This window comes from Thunnus thynnus, chromosome 11, assembly GCF_963924715.1.
Source record: "Thunnus thynnus chromosome 11, fThuThy2.1, whole genome shotgun sequence".
Classification (NCBI taxonomy): domain Eukaryota; kingdom Metazoa; phylum Chordata; class Actinopteri; order Scombriformes; family Scombridae; genus Thunnus; species Thunnus thynnus.
Window position 1 is genome coordinate 4994466 of NC_089527.1, and position 14809 is coordinate 5009274.

Sequence of the window (14809 nt, forward strand, 5' to 3'; positions counted from 1 at the left end):
TAGAAAGCTGCAACATAAAGAAGCACAGTGTCAGAGGTGTGAAGATGTAACGTGGCAACAATATATATATATATATATTTATATAAATTTCCAACTTGGATAATGCTTCTGCTGACTCTTAAAAAAAACAAAAATACACACAGAAAAAAAAAACTGCAGTTGCCCAACTGGAGCTGAATATTTAAATTACATAATCAGTGCAAACACAGCCAACAGCTACAGTGAGAAGCAGGAGACAACCTGCCTGAATGTGTCTGAACACAGTAAAGTTTCAAGATTGAAACGTGTGTGTTGTTAGTGTTAGATTGATTGATTATGATTAGATAAGAGACTGAGATGACCTTTAGTGAGATAATGTTACTGTGTGATATCATATGATGATCATTGTGTTTACTTTTCTCTAGCTCGTCAGTCAGTCAAGCAAGAAAACCTTTTTCTACAGTGATATTATAGATCATATCACTCTAGTAAGCTTTCATTGATGGCTTTGATCATCAGTGTTTGGATCTTTGATTATTGATTATTACTAACTATAATCCACTGCTCTATCAGAGATCCTGAGATGATGCCTCGCTGGTTGTTCCTCAACCGAGGCTTTTAAAAACAATGACGCAGACACCCACGTCGCGTCCTGATTGGGTCTTATCAGTCACAACGTGTCCTTCCCTGATTCGTCGTCACGCCACCTATCACATGACGACTCCCGTTCTGTGTTTCCCGCTGCCTTGACCGCCCCATTTCAGTAACAGTTTCACCTCGTCGTCGGTCCGAGCAAAGAAATCTCTGGTCTTAATTTCTGTCATTGCTGTTCTTCGTTTTCTGCAACCAACCGCAGAGTAAATAATCTACTTCCTGTTTACAGCGGCGGCACGTGCGTTCCCAGCGTATGTGAACGGTCACGTGATATGTGTTTTCAGGCGTCTGAAACGGTGCTAAAACGCTCGTGCGGATGGAGATTATTTTGGTTTTAAAACACCGTTTTACAATGGAAACGTGTTACCGTGGACGTAGTCTAAACTAAAACAGCCTGAACTGAAAGAAAGAGCCAGTATAAGATAAATAAGGAGTTCTGAGTTAACTGTAAATCATGCAAAGGTATTCCAGTAGAGCCCCAGAATATAAATATAGACCTGGAAATGTGCAGAATACGTCCCCCTTTTTTAATATTCTGTATCTGCTGATGCAAATACACAATCTCTGCTGTAGCTGACCAAACTAGATAAGAGGGGGGGGAGTAGAGATGAGGACTAAGCGTGTTGGGCAGGAGGATTTGGGAATTGGGAAGGGATGATGGTCATGAGATTTGGGTGCAGAGCCTTGAGGGGGGTTGTGTGTGTATGTGTGTGTGTGTGTTTGTGTGTGTGTGTGTATTTTGGGGGGTCCGGATGAGGATGACTATAAGAGAGAGTTAGCCATCTGTCTGTCCTCATCTGCTCTGGACTGTGCTGTTATTCTCTAGTCTTTCCGACGTTGACCTCAAATTCTTCACCACTCAAACACAGGGTGCAGTTGTTACCACGGTCCCTTTGTGACTCAACTTCCCCAGTTCAAAGCAGGAACCGTGTTTACCTCTAGCTGTCGCTGTAAGAAACGTTAGGAAGACCTCCTGCGTCGACCTTTCCCAAGAGAAGCTGAACCTAGATTTGACAAACTGACAAGCGGAGGTTTTTTTTTTTTTTTTTTTTTTGAGATTTACACCATTGTTAAACTCAGCTGATCCCTCTTAGAGCTCTCATCGAGTCTTTGTTTGGGCCCTGTCATCAGTCTAATTACTGTAATTCCCCCCCCCCAGTCAGAGAACAAAGGGACTGATCTGAGGATTAGGCCTGTAGACACCGGGCCCTCTGCCTGCTGGGACACACACTACCTGCTCCTCCAGTGGCAGCAAGAGATTTGGAAAAGTGAGAAAATGTAGCCCCTTTTTCTAAAGTGTTGGCTTTTTATCATGCAGACATGGACGACTTTTCCATTAATATTTCTTACGCCTTCGTTCAGGCATGACAGGACATTTACAGAAAGAGACGCTAATGCTCACATGATATTTGGAACCTGGTGAAAGAGAGAGATCAGTGCATTTATTTGACTGTAGAAGCTTTAATTAATGGACACTTTCCCCTTCTCATCACACTAAATCCACAGGATCCACCGCTGCTGTCAATTTCATCATTTAATGTTATTAGAGAGTGATTTCTGCTGCCTGTTTTATGAAGTCTGACATGCACAAGCATTAAATGACAGGACATTAAGTTTCCACTCTCCTACTGATCTGATATGAGAAGATCAATCTCCTCAACGCCTCAGAGTTAACTCTTTCAGTGTTTCCTAGTTTATTAAACCAGCTTCAATAAGAGATAATGATTGAGATCTTACATTTACACTGATGTTAGAAGGCAACACAAGACGTGCGTTTCTCTCTGCATGTTTTTACATCAAGCTGTCGCAGCCCTTCGCGTTAATCTGACAGCATTCAATTCAGACTTGTGCTGTTGAAAGTGATGTGGTAACGTGACAGCTCCGACCTCGTAAGAAGTGACCCGGATGCTTATTCAGACATGAGACTGACATGTTAAATTGGCATCGTTAAAAGGTCTGATGAGGGCTTTTGTTATGGCATAAAATCAAAATGAGTTGAAATTTACCATGCTGCCTATAAAGATCAGTCTTGTACATGCTGTTGCTGTATTGTTTTAGTACAGATCTCTTGTCATGCTGCTGTGGTGCCACAAGATGGCAGCACTTGTTTCTATATATTCAGTCATATTATTTCCTTTCTTATATGTTTTACAGCTTTAAGAGTTTCCAAAAATTGCACCGTATTCTGAACAGAAGTTCAGGTGATGCGTAAGTGTTGTTATGGTGCTAGCAGGGCTACTCTCACTACACGTTCATTGAGCAGCTCTCTCACCCCATGACAAGGAAAGATAGAGTGGGTGTGGCCTGTGCATTTATATCAGTGTTTGGTCAGAGGGTTTTCAGTCATGGTGCAGGACTGAAAATGTTTTTTTTATGTGCTACTTCAGTCCTAAAGGTGTTATCATATGATGCTGTGAAGGTTGCAGAGGGATGGTGTCATTCAGAAGCACAGCAGAAGCTTAAAAAGCATAAACGTTCTGTTTACCCATGATCCTTTGCAGCAACATTTTGAATTCAAATCTTCTTCCTGGGCGTGTCCAGAGTTGTAGCCACGATTATTATGTTTATTTGTAATTATCAGTTATGTGCAGCAATTGTGAGAAGATTAATGTGGTTTGTTTTGCTGAAATGTTATTTTAAAATAAACATTTAGATATATATTTATATATATTTTTTGTCTCCACTAGGTGGCTCTGCTCGGCTTGGACCTCTTATCTGCCTTAGTGACAAGGTTACAGGAGCGATTCAGGGCCCAGGTGGGAACAGGTAAGACTATTGTGACATGTAACATGACTGTAACTTATAAAGCCTCTTGTCTGATATATTTCTAACCCTCACCATCACTTTCATGATAGTTTACTTGCCCTTTTGTTTATTCCAATGATTCAGCTATTGTAATAAAATAAAAATTGGATCCTATAAAACATTTTTACAGGATCACTGACACCACATCATGTTTTGTTGGCAGTTATTCATTCTCCTTTCTTTTGTGCGGTCTCATTAGCTTTCCTGTTGAAATAAACTGTTAAGAATGCTATTATTATTGGGTTTGGTTTTGGATTATCAATGCGATCCTGTGTCAGCTGGCATTGCTGTGTTTGGATCATGACTCTCAGTGATATCTACATTTGAATAACTGAATCAAACTAATCAACCTTTTGTCCTGTGTTAGCTTTCTCTCGTTCTCACCTCACTATCGCCTTCCTGATTGATGACCATTCTTACCTCTTTGCCTCATTGATTCTCAGTTAGAATAAGAATAAATCACTTTACAATTCAGATTCTTCCTCTGATACTACCCATGTTTTTGTGAAAGCCTGAAAGAACGGCTGCCCAAAGGTTAAATACAGAAATGATTTACATATAGATTGTTTTTTGTAACATATTTATAAAACTACTTTGACAAAACAAAATCTAGTGGCGTTAACAAAAACCAATACACATATCTGGCCTTGATTTAACACCCAACACCATATGAATGTCTCTTTTTCTTCTTTTAAGTTGCTCCCACTGTTTTGAAAGGATACTTAAATGTCTCCTTCTTTTCTCGTCCCCTCAGTTCTGCCCAGCCTTATCGATCGATTGGGAGATGCCAAAGACCAAGTACGAGAACAAGACCAAACCCTGCTGCTAAAGATCATGGAACAAGCTGCCACACCGCAGGTATTAACACACACACACACACACACACACACACACACACAGAAACAAGCTCGTTCTGAATAAGGTAAGTTTTTTTTTTTTCTTTCCATGAGTTCAGGATTTCAGCACACAGCCTGAATTAATTCTAACGAAGAATCATTTCCATCTGGTGCAATTTTCTCTCTGTGTGCTCTAATAACAACCCTTGTTCTCCAGAATAGCCATGAATACACAGTCCTTGTTCAAAATCAGCCTCACATATTCAATTATATCTGTGGCTCAGAAGCTGTTGTCATTTATTTTGCTTTCAGACCTTTGATACTGAACTCAGCTTCCTCAGTCTCAGTAGCTGATATTCAGTTTTTTATTTATGCGCGAGGGGTCTCAACAAAGGGATCAAATTTGAACTAAACTAATCATTTCTACTACCTTTGAACAGCATATTCTTTTTCAAGTACCTATTTTATGGTGGTTTAGGGTTAGGGTTAGGGATTTAGGGTTAGGGGTTTAGGGTTAGGGGTTTAGGGTTAGGGTTAGGGTTAGAGTTAGGGTTAGAGTTAGGGTAAGGGGTTAGAATCAGAGTTAGGGTTAGGGGTTAGAGTTAGGGTTAGGATCTAGGGTTAGGGGTAAGGGTTTAGGGTTAGAGTTAGGGTTAGAGTTAGGGTAAGGGTTTAGGGTTAGGGGTAAGAGTTTAGGGTTAGAGTTAGGGTTAGAGTTAGGGTTAGGGGTTAGAGTTAGGGTTAGGATCTAGGGTTAGGGGTAAGGGTTTAGGGTTAGGGGTAAGGGTTTAGGGTTAGAGTTAGGGTTAGAGTTAGGGTAAGGGTTTAGGGTTAGGGTTAAGGGTTTAGGGTTAGAGTTAGGGTTAGAGTTAGGGTTAGGGGTTAGAGTTAGGGTTATGGGTTAGAGTTAGGGTTATGGGTTAGAGTTAGGGTAAGGGTTTAGGGTTAGGGCTAAGGGTTTAGGGTTAGAGTTAGGGTTAGAGTTAGGGTTAGGATCTAGGGTTAGGGGTAAGGGTTTAGGGTTAGGGGTTAGGGTTAGGGGTTGGATTAGAGTTAGAGTTAGGGTTAGAGTTAGGGTTAGGGGTAAGGGTTAGGGGTTAGAGTTAGGGTTAGGATCTAGGGTTAGGGGTAAGGGTTTAGGGTTAGGGGTAAGGGTTTAGGGTTAGAGTTAGGGTTAGGGTTAGGGTCAGGGTTATGAGTTAGGGTTAGGGGTAAGGGTTTAGGGGTTAGAGTTAGGGTTAGAGTTAGGGTTATGAGTTAGGGTTAGAGTTAGGGTTAGGGTTAATGCAAGGTATAATCAAAGTAATTTGGATTGTATGGATTTACTAAGTTAAGTAACTGGTAGACAAACTGGCTGGTGTCACTTACCTGTCGTATACTGTATGTTGCAATAATCCATCATAACAACAATAAAGCTCATGTTTATATTAATTTTGTGTGTTGTTGCAGTACGTGTGGGACAGGATACTGGGAGGCTTCAAACATAAGAACAACAGGACCAGAGAAGGAGTGTGCCTTTGCCTCATCGCCACACTGAACACGTGAGCTTGCTGATTGCCCCACATTTGCAGTTATACTGGTTGCAGTGGTTAATATTGGAGAAAAGACTTATTTGCATATAACTGAACTGTTCCTACAGTGTTTTGTGTACAATTTCATCATCAGCTATGGACAAAAATGTAATTTGCTTTAATTTTCATATAATCATTTGATAGGTTTTTCAGCATATCAGTATTTTACAACTCTTATCTCTTCATGTGTCTCTTCATTTGGCTGATTTACTTTAATTCTTGTCGTCTAGGTATGGAGCACAAGGCCTGACCCTCAATAAAATTGTCCCCCACATATGTAACCTCTTGGGGGATCCCACAAGTCAGGTATGCCTTTTCTCCATCTCTAAAGACCTCAAAGTAGAAGTACATTTTCTGGAATTACATGATTTTGTTGGAATAATATTACGGTTTGTGATGACTCGACTGGGAAACTTTTATTTATTTATTTTTTCTGTGGGGTGCCAGCCAGGAATTACCCTAGCAAAAATCAATTAGGTCACATAACAGTCAGCCTGTATAAATAATAAATGCATTATATTGCTCATACGCCTTCTAACATAATATAAAAACAACAACAAAACATTAATCTCAGTTTCTTTTCCTGCATCCAACATTGTCAGCCTTTGACGAGGATAGTTCTCTTGTTTACGTCGTTTCAGTGGAATAATAGACGAATAGATTAATCAAAGATAATTTTGATCATCATTGAAAACACTTATCAAGCAAAATCTGATTAAAACCTCTCAGCTGTGAGGATTTGTTTGCTGTCTTATCTCTGTAAATTGAATATGTGGGAGTGCTTCAGTGTATCTGGTGAGAGGTAATTTTCCTTTCAATGCTCAGACACAAAGAAGCAGCAGACTATGATGCTCTCTCTATGATCCTCCCCCTGGTGGCAGAATATAGTAACACAGATTCAGGACAGTAATTTGCCACGAGAGATTGATGCTCGATGCAGTGGAAGCTGTGTGAGTGAAAATGTTTGCTTCATGAATCACAGGAGGACCGTAACACGTCAAACAGTTGGATTAAAGGGCCACGCTCGATAAATCTTATGGAAAAGATAAAACACAAAGCTGCTAAATGAGTCAGTGAAAATAAAGAAAACATTCCAAGAGAAACCAAGATTTAGTTCAGCTGGAAATGATTTGATGTTGTACTGTGGTCGTCAGGTACGCGACGGAGCTATGAGCTGCTTGGTGGAGATCTACAGACACGTGGGTGAGAGGGTGAGGATGGATCTCAGCAAGAAGGGCCTGCCACAGTCACGGTACGACATCAGGACACTGCCAACCTGTCGCCACACTCCCCTCCCTCTCCCTTTCATTCCCTTCTGCTGCTTTGTTTTTGCCCCATTTTCCACTAACTTGTACTACACACAAACACACACCAGTGTAGAGGTGCTGTTAGAGTGATGAGAGGAAGATTTCCTTCCATGTTCAGACACAAAGACACTCCATACATGGTTCGCCCCCTTGTGGTAGAATAACGGTAGTGCAGCTTCAGAACATGATAGCTGCTCCCAAAACCACATTACACACTAATTACAGGGTTTGCAGTGGTAGTGTGTTCACAGTGGAAAAGTGACAAAATGAAAGTATATTAAGCAAGTAACAGTCAGTGTGAGCAACACACAAAGGAAATGCTCACTGCTGCAAAACATTTAAACTAGCTCCAGGAACACAAAATATAACCAGTGTTTTTTTTTTTTGTTTTGTTTTGTTTTGTGGAAACATTTTACTGCCTCTCTTGAAGATTCAAGAGTCTGTCAGTCACATAGTAACAGAAGTTCCTCTTTGACATGGCTCAATCAAAAACAAAGGTAGACAAACATAATAATAGCAAAGTAGAAACAGTAAAAACATCACAGTAAAATAAGTTATGAATGCTAACATCAATACTGTTAAATTTAATTGACATTGTCCCTCTAAAGCTGCAGTTTGTTTGCCTTTAACTGAGCATGTATTACATTATTTCCTGTCACTATAAAACAGTTAAATATGTTGATTTCTTGTATATGTAATATATACTGTATACAGTTATTATGTACTATAGAGTTGGGACACAGCTTTAGATCTCTTTATGCTGTTCAACCTTCATCTGTCTCTTCGTGTAATTTAATGCCATCATGTCGGACCTTTAACACACACGGTTCTTCATGTAGGATTACTGGTGTGTACTGGTGTTGTGTGCAGATCAACACATCATATAAACAGTGGTGCTAATCACAGAGTCTATGTTTAGATCCACATTTGCTTCTTTATGTTCATAGGACAGCTACATTTCTTTAGTTTAGTTCAGTTTTTTGTGATTTTTTTCTTATTGTGGAGTATTTGAAAAAGCTACACCATCCTATAATTTTACTTAGCATGCATTACATTCTGAAGAAACAACAAGTGCTCCATGAAATCACAGCAGCATATCATCCACATTGTCTCACTACCTCAGCTTGCCTGGACAACAGTAAAACTGTAATTTCATTTGTGACTCCTGCAAAATTTTAGAGCTCAAAAGGTGATCGATTTACTGTCGTTGAAAGGATTTCAGTGTGTAAATGCATCATGCTGTTAAGTATGTATTTGAAAGATCTTTGCTTTGAAAGTAACTGAGTAACTAACCTTACCAAATCTAGTTTTATAATGTAATAGTTAATATTTTTATCTTAAAGTTGTTTAGATTGAGTCAGAGTGTGTATAGTTTTCTATGTATATAGTGTTTCTAAGGTTTAATGTCACTCTCACCTCAGACTGTTATTTCATGGCTCTTTATTTGATATATTTGACTGAGGCTCGTGACAGAACACCTGAGCAGAGGTGATCTAAACCTGATCTATAAGTCATCTCCGTGGTTTGAAGGTTGATTACTTTGTACAGGCTGCCAGGATTTCAAAGCCGTCGGGACAAGCTGTCTCTTTTTTAATCAGATCTCAACATTTCCAGACCTTTCCCTTGTTCTTTTGTGTCGTCTCTGTCCTTTTTGACACTGGACCATATGTCTCTGCGTTCCACCATCGCCTCTCTCTCTCTCTCTGGCCTCTCAGTGTGGCAGTTTTGGTCTTTGCCATCTCTGCTACACCGAGCAGATGGAGAACTTCTCACCTCAGAAATCATGCAGGTCCAGAGTTCTTCTTGCTGCCCGTCACTCTGCTACTATCGCCTGTTGTCACTTTGGTTTTACTTCCCTTTCCTTTTTTGTTCTCTTATTGTGTACCTTCTCTCTATATTTCTCACACTTTTTTTCTGATTATTTCTTGTCCCCTGTTTGCTTTTATAGGTTGAATGTAATCTTCAGCAAATTCGATGAAGTCCAAAGATCGGGGAACATGATCTCATCCTCTGGCTCAGGTCAGTATTCCTCCTATGTAACATTAGTTCAACTCACTCCTCCAGCTTCTGTTTGCTTCTGACTTCAACTATCACCTTTTGTTTCTTATGTGGCATCCAGATGACATATATTCATCAACAAGAGCATTGCTGTTGGTCTGAAGTCATATATCAGGATAGGAAAGAGGTTGTAAGAATGTTTTTTAAACCTCAGTGCTCAGACTAGTTACTAGTTTTTGTTGTTTTCCTTTCCACTAACATCCAGCTCAGTGGGGGAAAAGAGATGAGGATGGGCAGATTTACTGTGAATATCAGGGCTTTTGTACTCACAGTATGACATGATGTACATAGCCTTCTTCATCCAGACATTTGTTCGTCTCTCTGCCAGCACTCACTCGTTTTTCCCCTCACGCTCCATCTGGGTATGTCAGCTCCTTTAAGACTGTATTTTCCATCTTGCCTATGTGCGTATGTGTGTGTGTGCGTGTGTGTATTGCTATGTTTAGGAAGAAAGGAGGGGGGTTGCGGGCCAGACGGACGGCCTGGGGCTAGAGGGGATGAGTTTTCTCCACAGGAGGTGGGCATCCACTGTAGCTTTCAAATTTCCCTCTGTGGAGCCAGAGACCAAAACAAGACTGTCAGTAGCGTCGCTCTAATCTGTAGGAGTGTGTTTAAAATAGACAAAACTGAAGAGACAAAATAATAAAATGGCAACATAGGATAGATCTATGTTTCTATATCCACTTACTTATCCACTGAGGCCAAGAGAAAACAGTTAGACAGGACTCAGCATTTAAAGACAGTCTGTAACTTCCCCTGCTGGCTACCACTCCACAACAATTCTCATATGGATTTCAACAGCCAAGACAACTTAATTAATCACGCCGTTCATGCACAACATAGAGAAACACAACTGTGACAGAGGTCAGCTTGCTGTTCAGGGACGGTAAAGCTGACAGATGTTTAATGTCTGTGCACTGGAGGCTCCCAAATACTCAGTCATTTGATCATAATGTGTCACAGCTGAGGATGAAGTTTTGAACTGAACCAAACCAATAAACTAGCTAATTTCAGCTGAATTGAGTTTTTATGTAAATAGGATTTTTCTGCTGGCTCATACTGCACCTCCGTTAAAAAAAAAAAAACCTGTCACGCAGCTCCCTGCTATTTTTATCCGTAGCTTATTTTAGTATCATACTTTGATTTACAGCGGACCTGAACACTCCGCAGATTTTACACATGAAGGTTCGTTAACTTTGTGAAGAAATATGCATAATGTTTTCTCTCTACGGGAGCTTTCTTAAGAAAAGAGAAAAACCCTTAAAAAAACAAACATGTGGGTATTCACCAGGCAGGAAGGGTCTAACAAAAGATGCTATCAGATTGCATTATGGGAATTGTAGGATCCAGCATTGTTGGACTCCTTGTAGAGGTTTAAAGTTGGAATATCTTGACCTCTGCTGCACCGATCGTCCTCCAACTTTGATGCAAGTTCACAACTAAATAACTGGAGTTCCCCTTGAAGCCTTTCCTTCATCTCAAAGCCCTAACTCAGTCAAACATGAACACAAAGACATGATACACGTCCTGTAAGGTTCAGCCTTGCTCTTTTCACAGCTATAAATATCCATCAGTCTGCTTTAAAATCAATTCATAAAAAGTTGCTCCTCATAACTCCAGATCTTTCCTTTTTGAGTTTTCTTCAGTGTTAATTAATCCAGTGACAGTTGTCTGTACATTCATAACTACTATTAGTTCATTCGGCATGACTACATGGTGCATATTGCATTTGCCAGAATGTTAACGAATATCAGCTAAAGAGACGAAGCTCAGGTGAGTCTCACACTGACTCCATGGCAACATCTCCTCCTGCCTTTATCCCCAAAGGCATTATGGGAACAGCAGTTCCAAAACTTAGTACTGTAATATCCCTAATAAAAGTCAAAAGAATAACAGTGACAACATCCTCTAAATGGTCTTGTATCTCTTTGCTTGTGGCAAAAAACGCAAAACTATTTCAAATTGCATAAAATAAAAATAAATAAAAACTGTTTTAAAACATGTAGAGTATAACTCTCAACCTGATGGTGTTTCTGAGTAGCCCACCTTATTCAGAAGGTAATAATATTATATGGCATGTCAGGCTAAGACATGTTGTGACTTTGCTAAAATCCAGTAAATAAAGGGATTTTTTTACATAATCCGAGTAAAGCAGAAAGTCTTACAACACAAATCCAATATTGTCTTATAGATTGTATAAGACATAAAACTGTGTTAATCATGCTTTATTTCATGCTATTGACTATTATTTCTTGAGAAATCCTGTTTTACTGTGTAGGAGATAAGAACCGATTCTCATCAGGCAGCATTTTTAGAAAAAATTAAAATGTTGCTGAATATGAGTCCTAATGAATAAAGATGGATGTTTTTGCTGTGCAGACGCTGTCAGTAATCTCTGCTTGTTTTCATTTTGTCCTGTGCAGAGTTGCTGTTTATTGTTTATTTATTGTTTATTTGGAAAGAGGAGCATACAAACATGACTCATTCCAGCAGTTATTAAACAGTCTGACATCATATTCATCATGATCAGCCACTTGGCTCCTCACAGGCCTCACAGTGGCACTCAAATTGACTTTACGACAGCAGATGACGACTCGTTTTAATTTGAATCCATTTGCCTCAGAGCTGAGAAGAACGTCTGGTGTTAATGTGGACAGAGAATGAGCTGCGCTGTTAAACAGGCCTTCAGCTTAACTGTGCTAAAGTTTGACAGTGTACAGTAGAGATATATGAGTACTGGTGAAGGAGGGATTATGCATTTAAGTGAAGTCAAGCCAAGTCAAGTCAATTTTATTTGTATAGCCAGGACAAACTCCCTAAAAAAACCCTTTAACAGAGGAAAAAAAAAGGAAGAAACCTCTAGAAGAGCAACAGAGGAGGATCCCTCTCCCAGGAGGACAGATGTGCAGCAGATGTTGTGTGAACACAATATTACAAATTATAGAATACAGCATTGAACAGGATAACAAAATTATAATGGATTTATAATAAATACATGAAGAATGTGATGAAGAGGATGCAGAGCAGCTTCCAGGTGCCACCAGAACAGAATAGCACCTGAGCCACGTGACCTTCGTCACCATGGAGACCGACCTGGGAGGAGGAGAGACTACGCATGCACACAGGAGAGATTCACATCGCACCATTTACATACACAGGAGAAGAGACAAGAAAAGATATTATTCACACAGGAGAGAGAGAGAGAGATAAAACACTCAGAGAGAGAGAGAGAGACATGAAGTGAGGCTGAACTCCTGCAGGATGGAAAACCGGATCCAGAACCTCAGGAAATGGCACCGACAGCCAGGGAAACAGAGCGGTCCCAGGATGGGTCCCAGCGAGAGATGCCTGAGAGACAAAGGAGGACAAGAGGAGAAAATAGGGAGATAAGAGAGAGAGAGAGGGAAACACAGCTCGGACGCTCACGTGCTCGCTCGTGGAACAAACAATCAGAAGGTTATCAGAACAGTTGCAATAATCAATGATCTCGTCAGCAGGACAGTGCTTAGTAAATTCACTGAGATAGAAACCAATCCACTTTGCAGTACAAGTCCATTAAGCACTCAATTAATTGTAGGTTAAGGCAAAAAGATGAGTTTTAAGTTTAGATTTAAAGGACTCAACAGATTCGGATTGTCTGATGTCAGCAGGGAGGTTATTCCATAGGAACGGGGCTCGATAGGAAAAAGGCTCTGCTGACTTCTTTTTAACTTTGGTTTCACACAGGAGCCCTGCATTCTGAGAGCGGAGAGCTCAAGATGGAATATAAGGTTTAAGGAGCTCAGACAGGTATATTTAGGATTTTATAACTCAGCAGAAGCACCATGAAGGGAGGCTAGAATTGGTTTAATATGGTCAAGTTTTCTTGTTTTAGTTAAGATAGCTGCAGCATTTTGAACCAACTTTTAGTTCTAGCATGTGGCAGACCTGAAAAAAGAACATTACAGTAATCAAGTCTGGATGAAATAAATGCATGTAATAGTCTCTGTGTCAGCCATGGACAGGGAAGACTGAATCACAGCTGTACGTAAGTGGGGAAAAGGCAGTGTTTGTGTGATTTCTTTGATGTGCTTATCAAAGAGAGGCTGGGATCAAACGTAACACCGAGATTCTTGGCTGCCACACTTTGTGAAATCACACAGTTGTCAAGATGAAACTGGTGTCTGTCTGTCTAGCAGGGCCAACAACCAGCATCTCAGTTTTATCTGAATTTAAAAGCAGGAAATTTAGTGAAATCCAATTTTTCACAGCAGCCAAACAGGCTTCTAATTTAGTAATTTAAGTACGATCATATAGGCACATACAGCTGAGTGTCATCTGTGTAGCAACGGAAATTTATTCCATGACGATGCATAATTTGGCCGAGAGGTGAAGCAGAGGGCCAAGAACTGAGCCCTGAGGTACTCCATATTTAACATCAGAGAATTTACATCTAATATTATTATAGCAGACACACTGTGTTCTTTCAGATAAGTAGGACTTAAGCCAAGAGAGAGCTAAACCAGAGTTAGAGTTGAATGTTACACTATATGGCCAAATGTATGTGGACATCTATATGTGTATACTGTCTGAAATAAAATTGCTAGGAGCTTTAATTGTGATAGTTTTAGTAAGAAACAAAGTAAATTCTGTCTAGTCTCCAAAGTTGTAATATTTGTACAGACATACTTCTGAGAGAAAGATGGAGGCAGTGGCTTTGCTGTGGTGTTGTCACACAGGCGAGAAGGGATAGAGAAGGGAAGGGAAGGAGGGGAGGAGAGCAGAGAGATTGTAGAGGGATAGATAGAAGCGAGGGAGGAAGGGAGGGAGGGAGGGATGGATGGTGAGCAAAACAAAGCAGCCATTTCTGTAGCACCACTGAGAGGTGAACAGTGGGTGAGAGATATAGGGCAGAGACCAGAGAGAGAGAGAGAGAGAGTGAACTGAGCTGTCAGCTGTGTAGTAGCATTCCTCTCTCTAGCTTCAGCGTTCAGGGCGGCTTTGCACCATGACAGCAGGAGAAGGTAAGACTGGAAATAGAAAGGGTTTCCTCTTCGCTAAGCTTAGATCACACATGTGTGATGCAGATTTGAACGGCATGCATCTACGTAGTGGTTGCATGTTTGTTTTGTGCATGTTGAGGGATGATTTTTTTGCACCATTTGCATTTTTTTCTGCTGCAAACCAACTCAGTCCTGTTAGAGAATCAAACTGTGGTTGTCAGTGAACAAGAAAGCAGCTACTGTACTTTCTCAGTGATGCCTCAAGTCATCGGAAACTCTATCGCTCTCGAGCGGATTCAGTAAATGCTGGTTGTTTTTTGCAGTATTGCAGCAGTATTCTTTCCTGCAGAGCAGTGAAATGTTACATCTCATGCCTCTTGTTTATCTCTGCGCTGTGAAAACAGTCGTGCCTTCAGTCTCCTCTCAGCGCCTCGTTCGACAGCTCGCCTAAAGCGTCCCAACATTTTTTTTTTTTTCATCTCGGTCTGGCGCTCGCCAAGATGATGAGAGCTGAGAGAGTTACTGTCAGTATGTAAACTGTTATCATTCACTGTCTATTTCAACTCATTATGTAACCCATTCAATCCCCCCCTTCATTCATGTAATCTGGTTCATTT

The 14809-nt window shown here is 40.4% G+C and overlaps 1 protein-coding gene and 1 non-coding gene across 2 annotated transcripts in view; one reads left to right on the forward strand and one right to left on the reverse strand.

Moving 5' to 3' along the window:
• clasp1a (cytoplasmic linker associated protein 1a) overlaps positions 1-14809 on the forward strand; it is a 95116-nt gene that overhangs the window by 30193 nt on the left and 50114 nt on the right. Inside the window, exons 3-8 of the mRNA XM_067602917.1 lie at positions 3321-3399; positions 4193-4296; positions 5724-5815; positions 6076-6151; positions 7000-7097; positions 9101-9171. Of these exons, the coding sequence (XP_067459018.1) occupies positions 3321-3399; positions 4193-4296; positions 5724-5815; positions 6076-6151; positions 7000-7097; positions 9101-9171 (520 nt within the window). The remainder of the gene's footprint in view (positions 1-3320; positions 3400-4192; positions 4297-5723; positions 5816-6075; positions 6152-6999; positions 7098-9100; positions 9172-14809) is intronic.
• On the reverse strand, positions 2796-2922 carry LOC137193305 (U4atac minor spliceosomal RNA). Its single transcript, XR_010930737.1, has one exon. It is a non-coding gene; the product is annotated as a U4atac minor spliceosomal RNA (small nuclear RNA).